Source organism: Hibiscus syriacus, unplaced genomic scaffold (genome assembly GCF_006381635.1).
Source record: "Hibiscus syriacus cultivar Baekdansim isolate YM2019G1 unplaced genomic scaffold, ASM638163v2 tig00018060_pilon, whole genome shotgun sequence".
In the NCBI taxonomy this organism is placed as follows: Eukaryota; Viridiplantae; Streptophyta; class Magnoliopsida; order Malvales; family Malvaceae; genus Hibiscus; species Hibiscus syriacus.
This window is the reverse complement of record NW_024062425.1, coordinates 1-25,463: the sequence shown is the minus strand read 5'-3', so window position 1 is coordinate 25,463 and position 25,463 is coordinate 1. Positions and strand designations below refer to the sequence as shown.

General features: G+C 35.4%; 2 protein-coding genes and 2 pseudogenes across 2 annotated transcripts; 1 reads left to right on the top strand and 3 right to left on the bottom strand.

Moving 5' to 3' along the window:
* Positions 1 to 2,023: 2,023 nt before the first annotated feature.
* LOC120209030 (pto-interacting protein 1-like) lies at positions 2,024 to 6,025 on the bottom strand. Its single transcript, XM_039208119.1, has 8 exons — positions 5,854 to 6,025; positions 4,438 to 4,565; positions 3,835 to 4,085; positions 3,617 to 3,743; positions 3,127 to 3,400; positions 2,802 to 2,934; positions 2,618 to 2,704; positions 2,024 to 2,425 (listed from the first exon to the last, which is right to left on the bottom strand). Exons 2-8 carry the CDS (start codon positions 4,520 to 4,522, stop codon positions 2,294 to 2,296), a joined length of 1,089 nt encoding a protein of 362 aa, XP_039064050.1. The 5' UTR covers positions 4,523 to 4,565; positions 5,854 to 6,025; the 3' UTR covers positions 2,024 to 2,293.
* Positions 6,026 to 8,551: 2,526 nt separating this feature from the next.
* Positions 8,552 to 14,996, bottom strand: LOC120209029 (probable polyamine oxidase 4). Its single transcript, XM_039208118.1, has 10 exons — positions 14,633 to 14,996; positions 14,431 to 14,534; positions 14,263 to 14,351; positions 13,808 to 13,921; positions 13,103 to 13,190; positions 12,928 to 13,013; positions 12,731 to 12,833; positions 10,326 to 10,423; positions 9,184 to 9,613; positions 8,552 to 8,980 (listed from the first exon to the last, which is right to left on the bottom strand). The coding sequence occupies exons 1-10, from the start codon at positions 14,652 to 14,654 to the stop codon at positions 8,660 to 8,662; spliced, it is 1,455 nt and encodes a 484-aa protein (XP_039064049.1). The 5' UTR covers positions 14,655 to 14,996; the 3' UTR covers positions 8,552 to 8,659.
* A 5,786-nt stretch (positions 14,997 to 20,782) lies between these two features.
* LOC120209021 lies at positions 20,783 to 22,098 on the top strand (annotated as a pseudogene).
* Positions 22,099 to 22,718: 620 nt separating this feature from the next.
* LOC120209020 lies at positions 22,719 to 25,412 on the bottom strand (annotated as a pseudogene).
* Positions 25,413 to 25,463: the final 51 nt, after the last annotated feature.

Here is a 25,463-nt window from a genome sequence, read left to right as displayed (position 1 = left end):
TGCGCCGATTTTCTTCTTGTAGAACAGCAGCTGCAACATCATCGAAGACTAAACTGGTGACATTACTGTTTGTCAAGTTGATGATGAGTTGATCGTATGAATCCGGTAGACTTTGAAGTAGAAGTTCAGCACGTTCTTGTTCTCCTATTTTACAGCTTAAGGATGTAAGCTGAGAAAATAAGGTGTTCAGTGTATTTAAGTGCTCTGTCACTGAAGTAGATTCTGGCATACGGAGAGTGTACAATTTTCTTTTAAGGAAAATTTTATTGTGCAACGAAGTGGCCTCGTACAATTTAGTGAGATGATCCCATATCTCCTTAGATGTCTTCTTCTCCTCGATGCTTGACAATACTTCATCTGCTAATAGTAGATGAAAGTTTGCCATAGCATTCCCGTCCATCTCGTTCCATTTGATGTCATCTGCAAAATCCATCGGCCTTTCACTGATAGCCGCTAGACACCCGTCTTTTCTCAGGATGGCCTTCATCTTCAATTTCCACAATGAGAAATTTCTCCCATTGAATTTTTCAATATCAAATTTCGTTGCCATAGCTTCTATTACAGATAGCTCCCACTATTTCACTATCGTGAATAGTTCGCTAGAACCTCAAAGAATGGGTAATAACTTCTTACTTTCTTATGTTGGAGGATCCACCTTTTGGTGGCAACCACAAAGACAATAAGCAGATATTACACACTCAAATCTGGCTCGGATACCAATTGTTGCGTAAGACGGCTATCGGATAGAGCAAAATCGCAACTGATAATTTGAGAAAATAAAAAATGAAGATAAAAGAGACAAAATTTATGTGGAAAACCCCTAAAAATTTAGGGTAAAAAACCACGGGCAACGGTAGAAGAATTTCACTATGAGAAAATAGGAATTACAACTTCTCTCTATCGACCAAGGAGAAAACAATGATAATTCTCTCTTGATAAAAAAAGGAGAAAAAACAACTCTCAAGAAACTCTCTAAATTCTCTCTAGTATTGGAAGAAAGCTAGAATGCTTTTGGGATGGTTTTGAAGCTAAATGAGCTAGGATATTTATAGTTGAAACCTAAGGACTAATTTGTAAATACCCTAAAATTTAGTGACTAAATTGAATTATTCCATTTTTTATATTTTCAACAAAAGGGCATGCACCTTTCGGTGCATTAATTTAGGCACCTTTTCGGTGCTAGTCAACAGGGTGGTAATCAAACTAACGGCTTCCGCGTTATCCATCTCCACCATGAGACGTCTAGCTCCATTATTCCAGGCCACATGGAGACCGTCCAACAGACCCCAAAGTGCGGCGTGGAGCACAGAACAAATACCTATTTTCTTCTAGTCATTCAAATTGATTTTTCGCTTCAGAATCGTATTTAAACTTTTTTTTATTTGTTTAAAAACCGTCAGTACCAATTTGAACAAAAAATAAAGTTCAAATACAAATTTGAACTGAAAAATTAAGTTCATGAATCTAATTGTACCAAAAAAGTTCAAGTTGCAAATCAAAAACCAAATTCAAGTAAGTTGCGAATCGAAAACCAAATTCAAGTGCTTAATTGCGCTAGAAAAACATTTAAGCACCAAATTGAACCATGAAGTCAAGTTCGTGAACCTAAATGGATAAGAAAATATTTAGGTACCAAATTGAACCTTAAAATTGAATTTAGGTACCAAATTATATATTTATTCATAATATAAAAGATATTGTCAATTAAACCTAGTTGTTTTATAATTTTAATAGACGCCATGTCTTAAATTTGATTTTGAGCAACCCATTTCCACTCTTATTAAAAAATTACTTTACCATATTGAGTAATGATGATGAAATCAGTTTATTTAAATTAAGACAATATATAAAAATATTATAAGGAATTGAAATTTGAATTAATTTCACCTCATTTGTTTTAGAAGCATCTGCAAATTCTCTCAACTACTGATAACATCCCTCCACTCGTTCATCATCATCACCACCATCTTTCTTTCATGGTGATTTTTTCTAATCCATTTTAAAGAAAAGGAAAAGCTAACAATTTCATTCAAGGAAGAGAGGTTATGATTAAATTCTAGAGCAAAGAAAATACAAGACGATCAAACATATATGCAAGAACCAGAAAAGAACACCTCACACGTTATGAACAAATCGAATCGAGTATGTAATTGATGCATATGGAACTTTGAATAAACAATTTATCATCACCTTCTAAAATTGTCCCCTTGTTACAACTTTTGGATGCTTAAAACGTGTGAATGCTTTCGTGCGCGCAGGCGGAATTGAGATGGAAAGACCGCGGCGCATGAAGTTATGTGCTTGGTGTTTCACCAGCAGGTCCAGGTCGGGCATTTAACAGAGGCTGAAGAGCTTTGACAACGATGCTCATATTTGGTCTGAAATCAGCTTCGTATTGCACACACAATGCAGCAACTGCAGCCATCTGCAATCAGAACAATTAAGATATTTTAGGCACGGAAATGTGATAGTGACTGACGTCGACATTGGCACCAGTCCCGGAAAAGTCAAGCCAGGACCAGTTTAAGGTTTAAAGCCACGGTAAATAGTGGGTGCTAACACAGAGAATTTGCAAATAGAAACAGACGTGATCGGAAGCGAGCAAGTATATCAATACCTTGGCAACAGCCTTGGGAGGATAATCTCCTCCTAGTCTTTGATCAACACACTGCCTAACCTTGTCTTCGCTAAGTCTTGGCGTAGCCTAAATGCAATTCAAACCTTTCATTAATCAGCCATGTCTGAAAAGTTTAACAACGAAATTGAGGCTGGATATACGAAAACAAGTTGCAGAAAAGTACCCATGTCACAAGACTTTGCTGCCCACGAGGTAAAGTATGATCAACAGGCTTTCTACCGGTCAAAAGCTCCAGCAGCACGACACCAAAACTGTATACATCACTCTTGGCATTTAATTGCCCAGTCATTGCATATCTGCCAACGAACAGTCAATTTTCAAGGTATTCAATCTTAAATCAAGATCTATAGGAGAATAACTTATGGATATCATATGCTTGTTCCCTAAAGAATCTCAGTTATTAAATTAAAAAAAACTACCGCATTCTAGGTTACAAGTAACAAAAATTCACTATTGATTCAGCAACTAAGTTTGTCCAAATAACTTACTCAGGAGCATGATAACCAAAGGTTCCAAGTACACGAGTGGAATGAAGACGGGCTGCCATATCAGGAGCCTGATTAGATAAATCAAAGTCTGCAATCTTCGCCACATCATCATCAAATATTAGCACATTGCTGGACTTTATGTCGCGATGAACGATGTGAGGATTAGCCTTCTCATGCAAGTACTCAAGCCCTTTCGCAGCTCCTACAGCAATTTTTACTCTTTGTGCCCATGTCAGAACAGGGCCTGGCTGAGCTCCCTTGACACCTTTTCTCCCTGGCATCAAAGAAATAATAATCTTGCAATATTAACAGCACAACAGATAAGTTACAAACTGAATATTTCATTTCCAATAGAAGGAACTTTATAATTAAAGTTTATAGTAGCATCACAAGAAGATCCTTCCTTCAAACATCATTGCATTCCTATATATGGTTTTCAACTTTGAATAGCTAGAGCAAAAAAAAAAAAAAAAAGCATCACCACATATACCGTGAAGAATATCATGCAGGGAACCATTAGATGCAAACTCATAGGCAAGTATACGAGAGCTCCCATCAACACAGTAACAAAGCAATTGAACAAAGTTTTCATGCTTCAACCTTGAAACCATGGAAACCTGAAACTCCATTCATCAATGGATATAAATATGAAACTCAAAAATTACATCTGATGTGGTAAATGCGAAGAATTTTAGTTGTCAACTGTACCTGGGCTAAAAACTCATCATCAGGTTGCTTGCTAGCATCTAACTTTTTGATTGCTGCAGCCTGCCCACTTTTCAGAACTCCATAATAAACTCGACCATATGAACCTTCTCCAATCAAAGCATTGGTGCCATAGCTATCAGTGATTTCCCTTAATTCATCTGCAGGGATAGCAGGGACTTCAATAGGCTGAACCTTTACCGTTTGAGCACTCTTCGATGCAGTTTCAGATGTATGGTAACCTCCATCATTTCCTTTGGAAAAATTCAACCCAGATTAGAAAAATAGATTCAGTAAAAAGAACAAACAGCATGGCCATCCATGACATGCAAAAGATAGTCAAATACTTATCAAGTGGTAAACTAAATTAGGTTCTAAAAAATAGCAGATGTATTTTGTGCGTGTGTATATCATTCTAGTAAAAATCAGACATAAAATTAAAGCTAAATAATAATTAAACTACAACTGACAATGGGCATAAGCACCAAAGAATCTCATGCCATCCTACTTACTATGATTGATTCAATTATTTCACGTGGTGAAGGTGCAGAAATATGCAAGTGAAGTTCCCAAAGAAGCTGATGTGAAATTCCGCCAAAGGATTACCTGCTGAATTTTTAGCCACATATTGGCCTCCATTGTCTGTGGCTTTGTGGATATCATCTTCTTCACAACAGTCAAAGCAACTCATGACTCGGTCCTTGACAATTATCTCTAATTTGTAAAATGCAAATCTAGAAAAGGAAGTAAGTACAAATGTTAAAAGATAATTCACTTTTTCTTCGTTAAATAAAAAGGAAAAAATATCTTAACCACCACCGTGTTTTACATGCATTGCAGGAATAGAAGATGCAAATTAGTGAATCAAAGTTACAAATGATCCAGAAATCCCGTGTATGTGTGTTTTATCTCATTCTTTTCTCTGTTTGAATTGTGTAAACACAAAGAAAACAAAAATTATAGAATGTGTTAAAATCATAAACATGAATAGGATAAACGAAGTAACTGTGTCAAATTAATTGTGCTTAAAGCATATTGTGTTCATTACACAATTTTCATGTCCATTAGACATTATATGGTTGTGTAACATTTCATACAGTATTCAAAATTGCCAGGTCAAAGCACAAATAGGAAGAACAAAAGGAGATGGATGGATAAAATTAATTTCTAGAACAAAATACCAGAAGCAAAATGCATTTGGTTTTCCGTTGTGTGTGAGTTTGAGGTCTAGATATAAAAAAAATATTTGAGTTTTCTCTTATCAAATGTTCATGTGAGGGATATCTTTAGCCTTCTAAACCGCAGAACATAGTTTCTTCATCTATTTTTTGTCTTTAAATAAATAGCTTGCTCCAAAGGAATCTCCCTTAACTTTTGAAGATTCCCATTCAAGATATTAAATATGGCATGTTGAAAGAACCCCCCCCACCCCCACACACACAAAAAAAAAGGGAAGCAAACAATGATAAGTATGGCATGGTGAATGGTCATCCAAATGCAGCCTGGCATAGGCCAACATTCAATGAAATCACGGGAAATTTATACTCAGAACCAACTTGTAATTGCACATGCATGAAAACGTATTGTGCAATAGTTTGGTAAGGCTAATTAACCGCTGCAAGTGCTAGTAAAACAAGCAAACAAAAAAGCTCAAATCTCCAATTTCACCAGACTTTCCACCTAAAAGTGTCCCAGCACAGTATTTCAGTTTCAAAGTAGCTCCAAATCCCAGATATGATCACAAATTCCATTCCATAAGCACTTCTCAGTACAAAAGTGAACACTCCAGCTTAAACACTATAGTCAATATAAGTCCAACCATTAAAATCAAGCAGATCAACCACTCACCAAACAAATCTGTAACTCAAAATATCATTTTCTTTTATCATAATTTCCCCCAAAAAAACTTCGCAAATCCGTAAAATTAATTAGTGTCACTAATCCGCGCGCATGTTAATCGAAGGCTACAACTAGAACCACAGAAGAAGCGACAATCAAACAAGATTTTATAAAATAAATCACCTGGAATTAGCTGCCGATGAAGTGGAACAATCACTTATAGTTGGATCAGCCCAGTAAGAGAGTCAGCGTTATAGTTGGGCCGGAGATCTGAGACGGTGTAGCCGCCGAAAGATGCCAAGATTGAGATAAACCTAAGGGAGCTTCGCGTAGGATGGAAATCGGAGCCTGACTTCTCTAGTAGTTCCTTCAATTTATATATATATATATATATTGTTAATTTTTGTACACACAGTGCTGGCCAGACTTGACAGTTGACCCCACCGACCGTCGGGTTGAACTTTTGGACCGATCTGGGATTTGCTGGAATTCAGACCCACCGTGTTTAGTTACGTGGCTAATTCTAATTGGAGCCAATTGAGAAAAATATATGTTTTAAATAAATTTAAACAAAATATCAAATTAATTCATCAATTTAATAATAATTTTTTAAATATAATTTTAAATATTAAACAATCTCAATCTCATCTATATTAATTATGAGTTTGATTGATGTTTGAATACTTTTTTTATTTAGAACATAAATATATTGAAAATTATTTTATTTTGTTAGTGAACCTTTGACATGTAAAACGGTAAACTAATGCAAGATGCACCGGAAAAATGAAAATTTGCAACTTTTTTAAATCAAGTGGCAAAAAAATTATTGTCTCCTAATAAAATTTAGGGTAAATTATGCATTTAGTATGTAAACTACAGTTTTGTTCTATTATAGTATTTAAACTTTCAATTTTTTCAAAATCATACCTAAAGTTTAGTTTTTGATTCATTTTAGTAGCTGGTCGTTAAAAATTTTAGTTTTTGTTTCATTTTACTGACCGCTTAAAATTTAACGTTAAGTTTTTTGAAAAAAAATGAAAGTTTAGGAATTAAAATGGACAAAACTAATAGTTTATACACTAAACACATTAAGTTTTTAACAACGGATACTAAAATGAAATGAAAACTAAATGTTAGGTTTGGTTTTGAAACCAAAACTGATAGTCTAGATATTAAATGCGTAGTTTACCCTAATATATAATGTACATTGAATTTTTTTTTGAACTTATTAAATTTCAATGTTAAGAAGAGTATTATTTTTCCTTGAGATTTTGTTTCCAGCAGCTGTAAAACAATTTTTTTACTATAGATCTAATTTAACTTAATTTCTAATATGAGATATATTTATATATAATTATTAAACGTCATAAATAAAATAAAAAAAAAATTCATTAGTTTCAGCATCATAATATAATCCCACTTAATGTTACATATATAATGTTGTAATTTAAGAAGAGTAAACATTAATGATAAATAAAAAAAGGATATATATCAGAGTATACACAAGAAGGAATTTCAAGTCGAAATTCGGGGCGAACAGATTTGATTCCGATCAGCGCCACTCAACGGTGTTAACTCCAAATCGTCGATCGAAACACGACAAAACGGACAATGCATATCCTGAATCAGCCATTGATCGTCGCAAAATCGATGGTACGTATGCTCTGTCTCGAGGCCTGCACGGCTCAGACACCTCGTACCGAGTAGCTCGCTAGTCCGGCTTCGAGGTCCCGATTCACGTCGTTGCAGCAACAAAGTATTATCGTCGATATTACCATCAGTAGAAGCAGCAGCCCCCATAATACAAACACGATGATATCAGGTCTTATTACCATGTTGAAAGAAATATATTCAGAGCAACGAGAGAGAATGGTACGTGACAATAACATAGTAATATGCTTTTTATAAGCTTTGTTTTGCATAATCTGATGTTTATTAGGAAAATAAATTTGATTTAGCGTTGAATATTTATGATTAATTATAGTATAAAAACTTCTTTATATATGATTCCTACTTGTATTAGGGTTTGTATATTATATTAAGAATCAATATTTTATTTCAAAAGTGTTGTATATATATATATATATTAGGATTTGTACTGGGGGCGAATGTGATTGTGTGATAAATTCTATAAGAACTCCGGGAAATAAATTTAGAACACTATAATTTGCATTAATATTTCATTATGCATGAATCTACCTCCACGATGATTTTCCTAATTTTTGCTTGTACTCTTTTGTACAATTGATCTAGTCGAGTTCAAAAATCTTGAGTTGATCGAGTTGTTCGAGTTTTTGTTTTAATTGTAAATATTTTATAATGTTATGATATTAATTGATTCTATTTTTTTATTTGTCTAAGGTGATCACATATAAACCATGCACCCTCCAGACGACTCTTGAACTCGAGACTTTTAGGCTTAGGGAGAATAATTGATTCTAATTTAAATGACTTTCTATGACCACACACACATATATCATGTAGAGTTGAGAGATTCGATTCAAACTTGAAAATCAATACACTAATTACTGAAACTTTCAAGTTATTTGAATTATATGAATCCTATAATATAACTCAAAATTTATTTATTTTTTTGAGTTGAATTTATTAAGTTACGAGTCGAGTCAAATCATTTTTTAACACTAAATTAAATTATTTTTTTTTGTACCAAGTCAAATTTTAACTATAATTTTTTATGTTATTATGATACAATTATCGTAATTACAATTTAAAAATGCTATGATTATCAAATAATATTTATTATTGATACTTTTATATCATTCAAACTGAATACGCCTAATTTAAAAGGTCAAGTCAATTTAAATAACAATTGCACGAATGAGAAATGAGGATTACTGCATTGGTGCAGGGCATTTGTAAATAACGTTTGCTACATAAAAAGATACTTTCACCATAGGAAATAAAAGTAAAGTTGACATGGATAATGGATTCACAGAGTCTTGTGAAAAGGGTAAAAGAAGACGAACGTTCAAATCCTTGAAATCTGGAGGGGAAATGTAGGTTCTAATAATGCATCAGTATCCCTAAAGATCAGCTGGAGCCTTCTTTTGAAGTTACCTAATCTCTGCAAGAGATGGCTCTCACAGTTTCCAGCAGCCACGACTCCGGAAGAGTAGGCTCCGTGCACCGACCCCGAGTGTTCCTCGCTAACTGCTTCCCCTCCAAAGAAGAGATTACCAAAAGGTGCTTTAAGCTTCTGATACAAATCTCCTGCCATCCCGACCGGATCGTATGAATAACAGCCGAGGGAGTCTCGATCTGTTCCCCAATGGGACACGAGATACTGCACCTGTTTTCACATTTTACCAAATTCGGATATCAGCTCATGCCTTTCTTAGGAGACACGCAAACCATTATGAATAATAGAGGAAACTAGAACGACAAGACGATCCGGGTAAGATTAGCATTAGCAAGTCCTTAAAACAAGTCTACTCTAGCATAGGAAATGTCTGGTTATTGTATATATTAGTAGCTGAAAATGATAAAATTTACCGGATCAGGTGCGTCGGGAAACATTTTCTTCAACTGCAACATCACAAAGTTAGCGGCGTACTCATCAGAAAACTTCTCAAGATCATCAGCAAATCTTCCAGCGGCCATATAGACGAGAACAGGATGGCCTGTTGCTTTGTGAAGATTGAGAAAATAACCACAAGAATAAGAAGTGGGTGCAACAATTCCTAGAAGCTCAACATTCGGCCAAAAGACTCGGTCAAATAGTAAGGCGGTCTTGTTTTCGTTACCAACACCAATTTCGGAAATGGCAGCAACCTTCCACTCTGGCAATTTCGGTTCAAACCGAATCAAATTGGCTTTAAGAACCCCAAGGGGAACGGTTACTATAGCTGCGTCAGCAATGAGGCTCATCCCGTCCTCAATATCGACCACCACCTTATTGTATTCTTGTGATATTTTAGTGACCCTACTCATGAATATCCACAAAAGAATCAGAATCTTTGTTGCCTGACAAGCACCATAAACAAGTTCCATTCCTTAATTTTTCATGGTTAAAGAAACAAAGGGCCATTCTATATGCTGCATGAAGATATTTACAATTCCCAACAACAAATTTAACATGCTGAGCCATGCATGTGGAGATCACAGCTGCTCAAGTATGTAACAAAAGTAACTGCATATTTGATACCTGGACTATATAGCTAAATGTGGTTTTGCACCTAAAGTTTAAAAATGTGCAATAAAGTCCTCAAATTTTGCTTGTCTATCAGATTGCATATTATACAGCTCCAGCAAAAGATTAAGCATATCATTGTTATATCTTCACCCCATCAATGCCACATCGTTACCAAGTAATCGAGTGTGTTGAGGATATGCCATACCAAACCACCAATGGTGGATGCAATGTAGAAGTAAAGTTCAAGTACTGTATTGCACATTTTTATATTCAGGTACCAAGTCAGACAGATGACCATATCTTCGGTACCAAACTACATAATAAACTCTGTTGGTAATTAAATTGACAAAACGCCGAATCTAATACCATACTAGTAAAAGAGTCTCAAGCAGAGATATGCTTTGTCTCTAGACTAAATCTCTTTGGTATGAGGAGCGCAATATTCTTTTAGACGCATTAAAACATTTAACGAAAGTGACCATTTTGATGTACCAAGCATTACCTGTGATTCAAGCGTACGTCAATATCTTTAGCAAGCTCTTTTATTATAGGATCATAACCCTGCACCATAAGTCCATGGCCACCCAAAAGAACTTGTTCCTGCAAAGCAAAAATCAGCCACGACAAGGTATTTTAAGGTAATATAGAATAACCTCCTCTTAAAAGTTCCGTACTGTAGATTTTCAATGAAGACACAAACATCAAGAGAAAAAAGAAGACAATATCAAAATTTCCTAAAATAACAAGCATATGCAAAAGAGCATCACCAACTAAGTTTAATATTGTTAATAATATGCAACTATTTTAGGAATATATGGGTGATGCTCCTGGTACAGATGGCTTGAAAACAAAATCAAAATTTTCTAAAATAATAAGCATATGCAATAAAGCTCCTGGTCTAGATGGCTTGAATATGAGTTTCTTTAAGAAGTTCTAGCCTCAATTAAAAGATGGTATTGTTAGTTTTTTTTAAGACTTTTTCAGGGGAAAACATTGGGAAAGGGGGTTAACCATTCTTTTATAACTCTCATCCCCAAGAAGGTAAATTCGGCTAGTGTGGAAGACTAGGCATATCAGTTTGGCCAGAGGGCTTTACAAGATTTTGTCCAAGGTGCTGTCGAGAAGATTAAGGGTGTGCATCAATTCGATAATTGGACCTTCTTTTATTCCGAGGGCTATTTCAGTCGAGAGATCGGATTTTTCTAAAGCTTCTTGGATTTGGAAAGGGGTGGTTAAAAGTTGATTGGCTAAGGATGCTTTTGGGGATTGTCTTAGAAATCATTTTCGTTTAAAAGTGGGTAAAATGTTATACTTTTTTGGCATGATGTTTGGGTAGGGAGTGTGCCTTTAAAAGACCGATTTTCAAGGGTGTATGTTCTTTCGGTTAACAAATGGGGAAGAATTTCTGATTTTAGAAAACAAAGTTAATCAGGATGGTTTTGGGACATCCAGGTGAGGAGAAACCTTGCGGACTGGAAGTTGGAGCTTTGGCTCAAATTAAATTCTATTCTCTGCTATTTTTATGTTAATGTTTCTATGGAAGTTTCCTCTGTTTGGACAGGAAATGGAGAAAGTGCTTATTCCGTAAGATCTTGTTTAAAATTATTAAATGAGAAAGAGAATGTGGATCGGGCTTCCTTGTTTGGCTTGGGGTGTGGGATCGTGGACAATCTCTACCCCTATGCAGTTCGACTTCGAAAACGGTTTCTCATTTGTTTGTGTCTTGCTCGGTAGTTTGGAGATTATGGTCCATTTTTTTGAAATTGTGGGATGTTCCTTTTGTTGTTCTAGAAAGTCCGGCTACTCTAGTTTCAATTTGATGTTGTTGGTGCCTACCTTGAAAATTTAGCTGTTTATTCCAAGGGTGATCTTATGGTCGGTCTGGAAGTATAAAAACGAGTTTATTTTGAAGGAAACAAGTTAGACAACACACTGTTGTTTTTCTTATCAAGGTACAGTCTGGTTTCTTGGTTCTCGGCGAAATTTCCTGCTGTTCCAATTCCTTTCGACCATCTTGTGGGTAATCCTGCTTTAGCTGATCCTTGGGTGTGTTGTAATAAACCCCTCGCTAGCTCGTTGTCTTGGTGCCCTCCTCCTAAGTGTTTCTTCAAGATGAATGTTAATGGGATTGTGGATAAGCTTTAGACTACAGGGGGAATAGGTGGTTTACTAAGGGATGAACATGGCACGGTGTTGGGGACCTTTTCTGAAAGTGTTGGTTCGGGCCCTCCAATTTTGGCAAAATTGTTGGCTATCAAAGTCGGTTTATAGTTCTTCATGAATTCAGATTGGAGCTGAAGAGGAAGACTTATTTTGGAGAGTAATTGCAGCAAAGCCTTAGATTGGATCAAGACTCTGGGTTCTTGTCATGCTTTATTTATTTTGTTAGGGAAGGAAATTGGGTCTTTGGTAGTAGATAAGAATGTTATTGTAAGGCATGTCAAAAGAGTTGTTAATTGTGAGGCGATGAATTAGCTAAAGATAGGAATTGGATGAGCTTGTGTTTTTGGTTTTTCTAGGAGGTTTTTTTTTCTGTAAGGTGGTGTTGTACTGAACATTTTGTATTGTTTTTTCTTGGTTGGTAATAAAATTTTGACGCACTCTTTTCCTCCTTCCAACGTCCGTTGAGATACCTCAGTACTTTGACGATTATGAAGGGGGTTTTTAACGAGGCCTCCCTTTCTTATAAAAAAATAATAATATGCAATTATAAGGCAACTCTCCACAAATAATTAGTTGTTTTTGCAACTCGGAATAACTTAACAACTAGCTTACAAGCAAAGTTGAAGATTGTTAACTTATCATGTTTATAAGTAATAGTTACACTACATCTATAAACAATAATATCAAGTTTTCATCAAGAACAGCAAAATAGTAGAGTATGGCGGTTACAGTACAAATACTTGCCTGATCCCAGCATTTCAAGGATATCGTATCTGCATCTGCAGCAAACCATGCTTCCATTCGACATATGTACCACTGCATCACTTCATAGGCAAGTCCTTCTTGTCTATAAAAAATATGATATGTCAAATTGTTAATGACACAAAGTAAAGCCTGGTTTATAAATAAGGCGGTGAGATAGGGATGCCAAATACAAATACCTTAACTCAGGGTGCCTATCTAACACAATTGATATTGCTTGATGGACTGACATGTCTTTGGAGTGTTCATCCCTTACTTTCTCGGTCTAGAGGAATAAAAAGAAAGGATTCTCTCATGACATTAGAATACTCACTAATAGCAAGATAAACTCTGGTCATGTATTTAATACAATACCTTTTTGAGTATTCTCTTGAATACATCTCCAGCTGCAACAACCATCTCTTGAGGAACTTTACGGCCATCCATATCAAAAAGTGTATAACTGATAAAAGTAAATTTAGATCATTACAAAAAAGATCAAGATAGTTCTAGCTATAACGATGGAAGCTATGGCTGCATGTTGGTTTTCATGCTGTACATAGAGATGTAACCCATGATTACATGTTAAAACTATCACCTTTGGTTACTAGTAACCAACACATTCAGAAAATACTAACACGTGATACAAAAGCATAAATTTGAGACTAAATAAGAAATTAGAATGACCAACTGTTTTAACATGTTGGTTTTCATGCTGTACATAGAGATGTAATCCATGAAAGAACTATTACATGTTAAAACTATCATCTTTGGTTACTAGTAACTAATTAATACATTCAGAAAGTACTAATATGTGATACAAAAGTATAAATTTGAGACTAAATAAGAGATTACAATGGCCTACTGTTTAAAGGGAATAAAAGAAAAGAGAGATGGTAATGAATTAGGAACCAACACCAACTACCAATCGATGAAGGCCATGGGCAACATGAGAAGAAAAAAAATCAATAAAGAAGGGCACAGTATTGGTATAACCGATATTGTCGTTTATCAGAAAGAACCACGCGTGATATCGAAAGCATTTTGGAAACATACAAGTAGAACGTCATGAGAGATTACCTTTCCAAATCATGGTCATATAACACAGAGTTGTCATCACTAGTACGGTACAGTTTAAGACCCAGAGAGCATATTAAAGGAGCTAAGGGATTCTCATTGCACACCCCGTGTAGCCTGAAATATTAAAATGATAATTAACAGATAATCCATAGATTCGTTATTTCATATTAGCTTCTTCAAACACTTGGATCTTGGCAAATAAAATATAACCGACATCGAGAAATATGATTTGATGCTAGTAAAGAATACTCGATAACACTATTTAGTCAATTTAATCCTTCCATGGTTCACATTAGTGGCCAATTTCAGATCATCTCAAGCAATTTGCGAACAATTTAAACCAAAAACCTCGCATCTAGACAGAAGATGAAATCTAACGTTTCCCAGGTTTCATTCAATTAGAATTATGGAGAAACATCAAGATCTAAAGCATGTTGAAGAAAGAGATGGCTTACCATGAAGCTCCCATATCCACAGGGCAACCAAAAGTGTAATCGGTATGGATGCGGCCACCAAGTCTTTGTCGCGATTCCAGCAGGATTACCTGATGGAAAATATCATCAATTAAACAGAAAATAACAACGATAACAATTAAAGCAACAACGATAATATAGAATTATTACTTTGAAAGACGCATCATTGAGAGCACGTGCAGCAGCAAGGCCAGAAATACCACCTCCGATCACAATTACAGAAGGAACAGCGGGCTCCTTCTGCCTATCAATACCTGATATATATATATACAAACATATATATAAGAATTGAGCGTAGAACTCGTAAATCAAAATCAAATAAGCTGTGGATGATCAGAAACCGATTAATAACCTTGATAACGAAGCAGATCCATGGATTAGAAAAGAATAATTTAAGGGTGTATAGGAGTGAGGAAATTAGAAATCAACGTGAAAGAATGGAAAAGAAGGGAGATTAAGATGCCGGCAATGAAGCGGCTGAGATTGGAGGAGGAAGAGGAGCAACACGGCTTGTTCAAGGCGTTCATAAGGAAGTGGAAGGGTACCCAGAGGTTGGGACTGGCATAGATTATGGTTATATTAATTATACAGTAACAGACAGAGGGCGAAGCTGGTGGAATAGGGAAGCCAATGGCGACGGAAACGGCGACGGAGACGGCGGATTTCTCCTTTATCTTCCTTCCACGAAGACTAAAGCAAATTTATCTCTTCCTCGCACAAATACCCCACAGCTAGACCATAAAACGATATATATAGTACAAGTAGTCCCCGTGATGATCATTGAAGGGTTGTTTTGCAATAAATACAAATTTGAGGACCTCACGGCAAGTTACTAACAATAAATAAATAAGTCAAGGGATGAGATTAATTGAGGGTAGTTTTGTAAAGAAACTTGAGCTGTTAAAGTATTTCTCATCCCATTTAATTCTATAAAGGTAAATTATTTAAAAAACTAAGTCCAGTCAATATAATATTTATCTATTTTATATACTTACTAAAAATTTTCTATTGTACTTTGGTAACTATTTTATATTTTTAAATTATAATTTATTGAACTTATAATATTCAGTGACATATATTCTGATTTTATATATGTTTATTATAGTTTTCATAATATTTATTAATAATTTGATTTAATTTTATAAAAAACTGTATAATAAATCCTCGAGTCAAGGAAAATATTTTAAACTTTAAATCGAACTTATAAACTAAATGAAATTTGAGACAACTCGAATATTTTACACTTTAGAATTAAATCTCGTCCTACTGTCATTACAACTAATATAAATTATTAAAATGCACAAATCAACGAACGAATAATTAAATATATTTAAATCAAATCAAAATAAATTTAGAAAAAACTCATAGGTAAAGATTTTAATTTAAATACTTAAACTCGTAATCTCAGTCTTTATAATACAATTGTATACTTATCGAATAATTATTAATACATTTTATATTTTTCATAATATTTGATTTGACTATAATAATTTATTATTATTATGAGTTAGAAGGTTTATTTTCCTTTTTCTTTTTTTTGTAGATATCAGACAACTTATTGATAATACATAAGATAACATTCAGCCCTCGTGATACTCATTTAGCGACATCACATGTTGATATTATACTTTTACTAGTATTTCGTGTTGTAATTTTATTTTAAGGTTTGTTTATATATATATTTAATATGTTAATAATTTGTAGGATGCAAAACCTTATATAGTTTATTATATTAATTAAATGAAACACATAAAAATGAATTTTAATTAAAATAAAAGTTAAAAAAATAATACACGTACAATTAGGGATGGATACGGGATCTGAATCTCATCTGATTGGGTCGATTTTTTTTAAATCGACTTTGGGTCAAGTTTTTTCAGACGATATATTCGGATCGGGTTGAGTTCGATTTTAGGGTGAAAAATATCCGACCTAAAAAATAATTTAAATTTAACTTATATATTTAGGGATAATTATGAAAATAACCCTTTATATATATATATTTCAATTAGATCCCTATTTTTATTGAATAAAAACAATGTATGTACGTATGTATGTATGTATGTATGTATCAGGTCGGCTCGGGTCGGATCGAATTCAGATTTTTTATCAAAAAGTTGGGTCGATTTCTAGTCGAATAAAGTCAACTTTAATTTTGGATCGGTATGTTGGGATGGATGATATGGATGTTCGGATCGATTCAACCGAAACCCGACCCGAATCCCACCTATGTCAGTCCCAACATATAATATATTTTAACTAAAACATAAATTTTTATTTTAAAATCTTATCAACAACTAATTATTTTAATACGATGAGATTCAAATACAAGATCTCTCATCAACGTTTATAAAATTTGATTTAGATTAATTAATAACGAGACTTAAATTTACATAATCCAAGCAGAATCTATGAAATTGAGCTCAATTCGACTCGAAAACTCGCGAGCTTAAAATTTTCAAGTTCGACTCGAACTCGAAATCCTGGACTGAAGCTCGTGAGCAGCTCGAAATGAAAAAAAAATCTTAAACTTAACTCGATTGAAGCCTCAAACTCAAACTCGGACATGAACCTTAAATACATGAAATCTTACTGTATTTAAAAAAATCAATACATAAATATTAATATTATTATTAATTTAGTTTTTTAAATAAAATCTTAATATATTATATTTTCGAGTTGCTCACGAGCTTTTCGAGTCGAATATCGAATAACTCGTTTCAGCTCATTAAGAACTCGAGTCGAGCTCGAGCTCGAGTTAAGTCCATTCGATTCGATTATTTATCAAGCCTTGATTAATTGATCTCGAATAACTCATAATTTATCTCGTCTCATTTACTACCCTAAACCAGACAGGCAGGTCGGTCGGGACTATTAAGCCCTTTCACATGCACGGACGGTTGCTGCTGGATGGGCCAAAGCAGGAGGATGTTTTTATCGTTGTATTTTATGTCACCCTGCCGACATTTTTACTACTTTTGACGTAAGATATTTATTGTTTCCTTCTAATAAAGTCATCTTTTAAAGTTCGAATATCCAATTTCCCCCTTAAAGTCTTTTTTTTTAATTTAATTAATCAGCACTTCCTATGTCTTATTTTTTTATGTCGCACTCCCGATTTCAGGATTTTATCTTAATTAATTTAAATTAATTTACGTTATATATTTGATTTTAGTAGACAAGTCTTTTAATAATGATTTTTTTACATACATAAAGACTCAAACTTTAGTACTATTTAAGCGATATTAAGTTGTTTACCACTTGAATCAACCTGTTGATGTACTTCCTATGTCTTATTACTCCTTCAATTTTTAAAATTATCCCATTTAAATATCATATTAGAAAATTTAACAAACAACAATACTTATATTTCTTTTTACCCTTATATATCTCATTTCTTTTACATTTATTAAAATAATTAATCAAATTCATCTATCACTTTTTACGAATAATTCTTACCTTCTAAAGTTATGTACATAAATAATATAGGACATAAATTATAATTTTAAATTTTATTTATTTATTTTTAAATAATCTAAGATAATTATAATTCGGTGTGTTTAATTTTTTTAATTAATGATATTTAAAAGAGTCCTAATCTCAAATCCCTAGAACGAAGACTGGAACGTTTGATAATATTCGGCGGATTTGTCCAAAATTTTATTAAATTATTTTTTAGATAAAAATATCACAGATAAAATAAAGGTGCGATATTGCACTTTTAGACAAGTGGGGCTGACACATAAGCACATCATAATGGCAGCCTCAGATCAATCTCTCCGACCCATACCCCCTTTGGGATAAATCTATGTATAGTCCCTCAATTTAATAAATTTATGAAATTAGTCTCTTACTTTTATTCCCACAATCCTTCTTTTTTTTTTACTTTGATCCATGAAGTTAAATTTTGTTAAAATGTGATGACATGGAACTCTGAGATTAATATTTCCAAATATATACTTCTATTTTATATCTTAATTTTTTTATGAGACGACATGACATAGTTGTAGAATGTCATATTATCGTATAAAAACTACATCGTAATTATCAAATTAAAATTTTTCAAAATTCTAGACTTGCGTTTAAAAAAAATCCAACATAGAGAAAAAAATATTGAATTTTAAACATTAATGTCACCTTTGGTATATAAATAGCAGTATAAGAAAAACGTTTAATATATATTAGTTGTAAACAGCTGTGGATCCACAACAAATTCAGTGTGTGCATGTGTTTAATGATGTATTTGAGTTATTGTATCTGTCTTAAAATTTTATTTATGTATATTTTATATAAAAATTTGTATTATTAATATGTATGTTTATCTTAAAAAATATTTCTAAATTCATCATTGATTATAAAATAATTTTATTTAATATAAAGGAAAATCTCTATTAAACTAAATTCCAAGTTAGAAATATGAGTAAAAACTCAGATAAAAACTAGTATATAATCAAAATAAGAAACATGTTATTTTATTTGTTCTAATTAAACCATATAAATGATTAAAAATTATCCGACGAATGTAAATTATTGATAAAACAGAGGAAGGTGTTTGAAGGAGAATCCGGAATATTCGAAAAGTGGTGTTATCAAGAGGGGACCGCACTGGATCTTGTCCGGAGCCGTAGTGTTGTTGCTGATTACGTGGGATCAGCTCGAAGCTGCCGACCAGCTTCGTATCCGGTTCATGCACGGCATCTCCAAGATGGTCAAAACCGACTGCTGCTCTTACTTAATCATATGCAAGTAGAGACACACGCAGAAATTCTGAAGACAAAAAAGCCACCCAAGTAAACGGTGCATTTAAGGAACAAGAAAAATCGAAGGATCTTTAAGAATATTGGATTTACATAATGCACACGGCTTAAATACTAAAGTAAGTATATAAATTATATCGTTTTTCTCAAATAGGTGTTTAAATTATTTTTTGACTCTTCCAAATGTTTAATGTTATAAATGTTACACATTTAGATGCTTGGGCCATCAACAACGTTAATTTCTGCCTTTAAGTAACACGTGTCATAAATTGATTATTTTGATTTTTTTTTAAAAAAATTTAAAAAAGCATTATATTTATAAAAAAAACCTAATTCTCTTAAATTATAAAATAACCCCAAATCCCTAAATTCCCTAAATCCTAACCTTAACTCTCACTGCCTTTTTTGGCCACAACAACCTCCTACAATCCTCCTAGTCATACACCATCGTAGTTGTCGCCGATTGGTCGTCAAAATAGCGTGTGTCATAATTTCCAACCTAGGTTCCAAATAATATAAAATGTCAATCCGTCATCGATCGACCATCGAACGATCACAATTTCATAGGGATTTTGGTTGGCGGTAGGAGAGGAGGTCGGGTGGAGCTTCACAGACGGCAAAAGGAGGCAGTCGACATAGGTTTAGGGGTTGAAATGAATGTTTTCAAAGTTTTGAGTTTATTTTCAAAATTTATGTTTTCTTTTTAAAATATATATAATTTTAATTTTAAATAAATTTACTTGAGTGTAACACGTCACTTAACGGAAAAATTAACGCCGTTGATGATCCGGGCACCTAAATGGGTAACATTTGTAAAGTTAAGCACTTAGATGAGTTAAAATATAGTTTAGATACCTATTTAGAAAAAGCGGTATAGGTTAAATACTTATTTTGGTATTAAGCAATTCATAATTACAAGTATTATAGCATTTGAGGGGGTTTGGGATGTTTTAAGGAATGAAAATGGGTTTTTTTTGGGCCATTAGGCCATGCAGAAAAATTAATTGGTCCAATAGATTAGTTCAGAATTTATTTCGTAATTTACGACAAATGCTACAATACATAGTAAACTCGTCATGTCGACATCATAAGTTATAATAAAAATATATTTTGTTAAAATTCATCAATTCGATATGACAAATTCCAAGTCAATGTAATAAATGTAATAGATCCCTAAATAACTTGCTTTGTGTTGTTTTGGGCTAAATAATTAACTCGCCTACAATATTGGGTCAATTTTATCGTGGACAATGGTATGACTCAACCCTTAAATCTAGGGATGAGCATAAATTCGGATCTGACGGGTTTTGACATGCTTGACTTTATAGGGTTGATTTTTTATTTAAAAAAAAAACAGATTTGGATCAAGTTTTAAGACAGAGGTCATCGGGTTCGGGTCGAGTTAGATCGGATTTTAAGAGAGGGGTCATCAGTTGCAGGTTGAGTTCAGATTATACATTAAAAATGTATATATTAAATAATATATATATATATATATATTTAATATATTTATAAAATTTCCACACTATATATAATATATTAGAGTTTCAGCTTTTTTTCCCATTTCCATTTTCATTTCCACTTTTTTCCCTGCCGCCTGCCTTTCTAATCTTCTTCTCCAACATTTTTTCTCTCAACACTTCTATATTCATGTGCTCTGTGCATGTTTCTTGTTGTGCTTTATTTCATTTTTCATCTTGCTTTTTCCTTTTCTTTCTTCTATCTTTTAACCATTACTTTCACGAAATCTCAAATACGTGCAGTTGGCTAGCGAGGCTTTTCGGATGTTGATGGTTGAACAAGGCCAGTCCTCGAACATGCCGCTTGTGATTGTCATAGATGACTTGGACTCTCCCACGAGTGTTCGGCTAGGGGAGTTGGAGTACGAGGAGTTGATCCACAATGGGAATCCGGGATTCGTCCCCGTTGAAGTCCATGACGAGTGGGATCCTATCGCACTCAATTACACGTCCGGAACCACAACGGAACCGAAAGGGTGGTCTACAGCCACAGCGGGGCGTATCTGAGCACTTTAAGCTTGATTTTAGGGTGGGAAATGAGGAATGAGACGGTCTATCTATGGTCGCTCCCCATGTTCCATTGAAACGGTTGGACCTTCTCATGGGGCGTTGCGCCCCGAGGTGGGACTAACGTATGCATACGCAACACCTCTGCATACGATATGTATCGAAGTATAGCAACTCACAAAGTGACCCACATGTACTGCGCGCCCATCGTGTTCAATATCCTCCTCGAGGCCAAACCGGACGAGCGCCGTGAGATTTCTTGTACCGTCCAAGTCCTCAGCGGTGGTGCGCCCCCTCCGGCGTCATTGCTCGAGAAAATGGAACACCTCGGATTCCACATAACGCACGCTTACGGTATGACGGAAGCCACCGGCCCGGCTTTAGTTTGCGAGTGGCAAGCCAAGTGGAACCATTTGTCCAGCGAACGTAAAGCGAAACTGAAAGCACGACAAGGGATCAGCGTACTGACTTTGGAAGATGTGGACGTGAAAGACATGGAAAGCGTCCCGCACGATGGAAAAACCATAGGCGAAATCTTGTTGCGTGGAAGCAGCATAAGGAAAGGGTATCTCAAAGACCAAGATGCGACCTCTAAAGCCTTCAGAAACGGATGGTTCTTCACCGGCGATGTAGGAGTCATACACCCGGACGGATACCTCGAAATAAAGGACCACCAACTCCAGCGGCGAAAACATCAGCAGCGTGGAGCTCGAATCGGCTCTGTACAAACACCCCAGGGTTCTAGAGGCCGCAGTGGTGGCAATGCCGCACCATCGGTGGGGGGAGAGCCCTTGCGCTTTAATATCGGCGCGAGAGAACGAGAGTGGAGAAACGGAGGATGTGAGGGAAGCAGATACCATAGCTTACTGCCGGAGAAACCTGCCGCATTTCATGGTGCCGAAGTAGGTGAAGTTTCTGTCGCAGCTGCCCAAGACTTCGACGGGGAAAGTACAGAAATTTCAGCTGAGATCTATGGCCAAAAGTTTCCAACTTACAGAAAAGAAGTCTACGCCAGTGAATAAGGAAATTCCAGAATACCAGGGGGTTCCACAGCACGAGCAGGTTCTGGCATTGTCACGCCTTTGAAACTCAAAATTATTATATTTGCTTACAGTCCAAGCCACTAATGTTGGAATATATGTGCGAGTCGGTGTATAGACTATAGAGCCTACTCAATATTCCCAAAGTCGGTAATTAATGTTGAGAAACCAAACGAAATAATGCGAATCTAAAACCTATCATTATTGAGGATAATATAAGATTGTTCGAACCAAACACATCTATAAAATTAAAACATTACAATTAAAATCAAGATAAACTTGTGTTCAACTATGGAGAAGGCATCAGCTTCCTTTCTTAAGCTTTCAACCTTTTCCAGTTGACGACTATAAGTTAAATTACACAAATTGGGGTCAGCAGATCCATCAGCACAACAATGTACATAAAACCAAGGAAACAGAGAAAAAGATTCCCATTTTTTTCCAAAGCAACCCAAATTCATTCCAACTACTAGCCTTGGCCTTGATCAACAAACACTTTTGTCTCTGACTGTCCTTTGAAGTATTGAATCCATCCCCCAAATTCTCATTCACGGCATCTTCTTCTTCTTCCACCTCGATATAAAAGAGAAGCACAAGCATGCAAAGGAAGGCACTTAAAGCTTTCTTGCATCGCTTTGTGATGGCCATGATTCCCTTGCACTTCCCTTGGGCAAATGCATTTTGTGTGTTGTTACCACAGCGAAAAGCAAGCTGGTTGCTGTCATTTCATTTTTGTGAACTTTGACTGTTTGATGGCACCGTGTGGTGGAACAATGTGTTGGCAACTTGACGAGTGGAAATGAACATCCCTTGGTTAACTTTTATGTCTTCGACGACCTCGAAGCTCGGTGAGCTCGTGAGGTCATCCATTGCGCCTTCATCCAGAAAGTGATCGCTCGGCTCATCGTCGTCGATGAATCCTCGTGTGAAATCTTCGATTTCTGCATTGTTGATCCCGGTGTCATCGAATTCAGTACTTTTATAATCATGTCCACTTCCTCCATGTAAAAAGAAATAGAACTTATAACTATGAGAAAGGAACACAAAAGACTAGGCACATATGACTGAATTTGTGGTATACGTACCTTGAATGCCATTGTCTTCATTCCTTGCAGAACTCAAATATTTTCAATTGGGATAACCTTGTTTTCTTCCATAAAACATACTGTGATTCCGATCAAATGAAATGAATAAACAAGAATTGTGCGTCAAATTAGAAAGGTTAACTTTTGATTTTAGTATAAGGACTAAATCTAAAAGTTGAGCACAGTAGAGGGACCAAAACTATAATTAAACCAATTATAAACTCTTTTAGGAAGAGTTACCTGCTCAAGATCTTTGCTCGACATTCCCACCCATCTCAAATTCTCAGCCATTCTCTCCTCACTTATGTCCATCGACCTTGTGATGGATTCTTCCAAAGGTTTATGCATGTATGGTAGATGCTCATGTACATGCCATTGGAAGTCATGAAAGTGAAATCCTTGGCATCATTGCTAGAATTAGCTCCCCAAGCATCTCCGAGGCCGGAGGTCGGATTTATTAGTTCGTGAGAAACATGTGCAACCGAAAGAATCTCCTCCAAGATATCGGTTTCGTGTTGGCTTTCATGCGTTGGACCCGTAGTCATCAGCTTATAGTTGGTGATCAGTCCACCATGAGGGTAATCTTCCACCTCCAATGGAGGCAATGCCATCCGGTGTTGTAGCCTTGCACATTCTAGTGCCACATCTACCTGCATAAGAATTATATAAAATTATCGGGTCAAATTACATGACTTTAAAATTGACAGTGATTAAATTTAAAAAGTTTGTGAACATGGTTTAATTTCATTGATTTCAAAACTATATGTTTACCTTAGATGGATGATAGGGTAAGGTCTCGTGGTTAGGAAATCCAAATGCATCTTGGGACAAGGATTGCATCCATTTAAAATCGTTGGCATCGCGATGTCGATAGATGGTCGACCGAGAACACTAGCGAACATGTATCAACCGGTATCGGGAACTCGGAGATCTCTTCACACCTGCCCTTGGAATACAATTCGAGGCTCGATGAATATTCGCAGGCAATCGATTCGAGGTCGAAACATGTTGGTAATGCTCCCAGGCAATCTTGGGGGCAATTGCAGTTTTCTTGAACACACGGCAAAGGGCATAAGCATCCTGCAGGAGGAAACCAATAGAGTGATCTCATGCGATTGCATGTATGACCAAAACAAAGCGTCAAGAGTTGTGGAAACGATGAGGTTACCTGCAAGCCTAGCGATGCTGATTCACATTCTTTCGTCGAGACGATACCGTGCATGACCCAATTTGATCGAGTGCCGTGGGGTGCTCGGCCTCGGTAGTAAACCAGGGTTTTCTTCATCCCCACGGCACGTTTTGGGAGTTCACTTTCCTGTCTTTCCCAGTGGCTTTCCAGTACCCGGATTTTGTTGCTCGATTAGTCCTTGATCCATTGGGGTACTTACGATCTCGAGGGCTGAAAAAGTACCATTCCATATCTTTGCTAGGTAACAAGGATCTTCCTGCAAATTTAATCTTTCATCATATATCCAATCTATTGATCACTGTGCACATTATTCTCACGTCTCACAGTTACCAAAGAGTCCTAAAGTATTTTCATTCTCCGACACCAACAAATTTTCCAAAGACATGAGAGAACATCTGTGAAAGATGAACCATGAATTTGTAACATATCGGAAATCACGACTAATTGACATGACTTACGACAAACTTACTGACCAACCAGAGTTATATCTACCTCCACTTGAACATATTCATTTAGCCTACTAATTTACGGATAGCAATTATGATTCTATGACTAACAAATACATTGAGAATCAATATAAAATTTTTCGAGTATATCCGAGAGAGGAGATGCGACGATCGATCGATTTTTTATCGATCGACACTTCATTGAAATAGACAATTTGACGTCAACCGACGATCGATTTTTTATCGATCGACACTTCATTTAAATCAAAAGAGTAGATAGTTATAACCGTCACAACCTAATTAATTTCATCAATAATTAAGATTTTAATTTTTAATCTTATCTGATCATTCGTTCCGTTACATTAATTAGTAATTGGTTAAAAAAAAGGGGAAAATGAATACCTGGTAACTCCCAAGGCTCGCTTGTAGAGATCGACTTCAGGGATGATCTCCAATTCAATTTTGCGGCCGTTGATCTTGTTCTTCAGATAATAAACAATAAGCTCCTCGTCTGTTGGATGGAACCTAAAGCCAGGGGGTAAAGAAACAGCACTCATCGTTTCGAATTCGGAAAGCCAACTGGGTTTATCGGAAAGATTATCTCCGGCCTTGAGACTTCTGTTAAAGACGGAAGAAGAC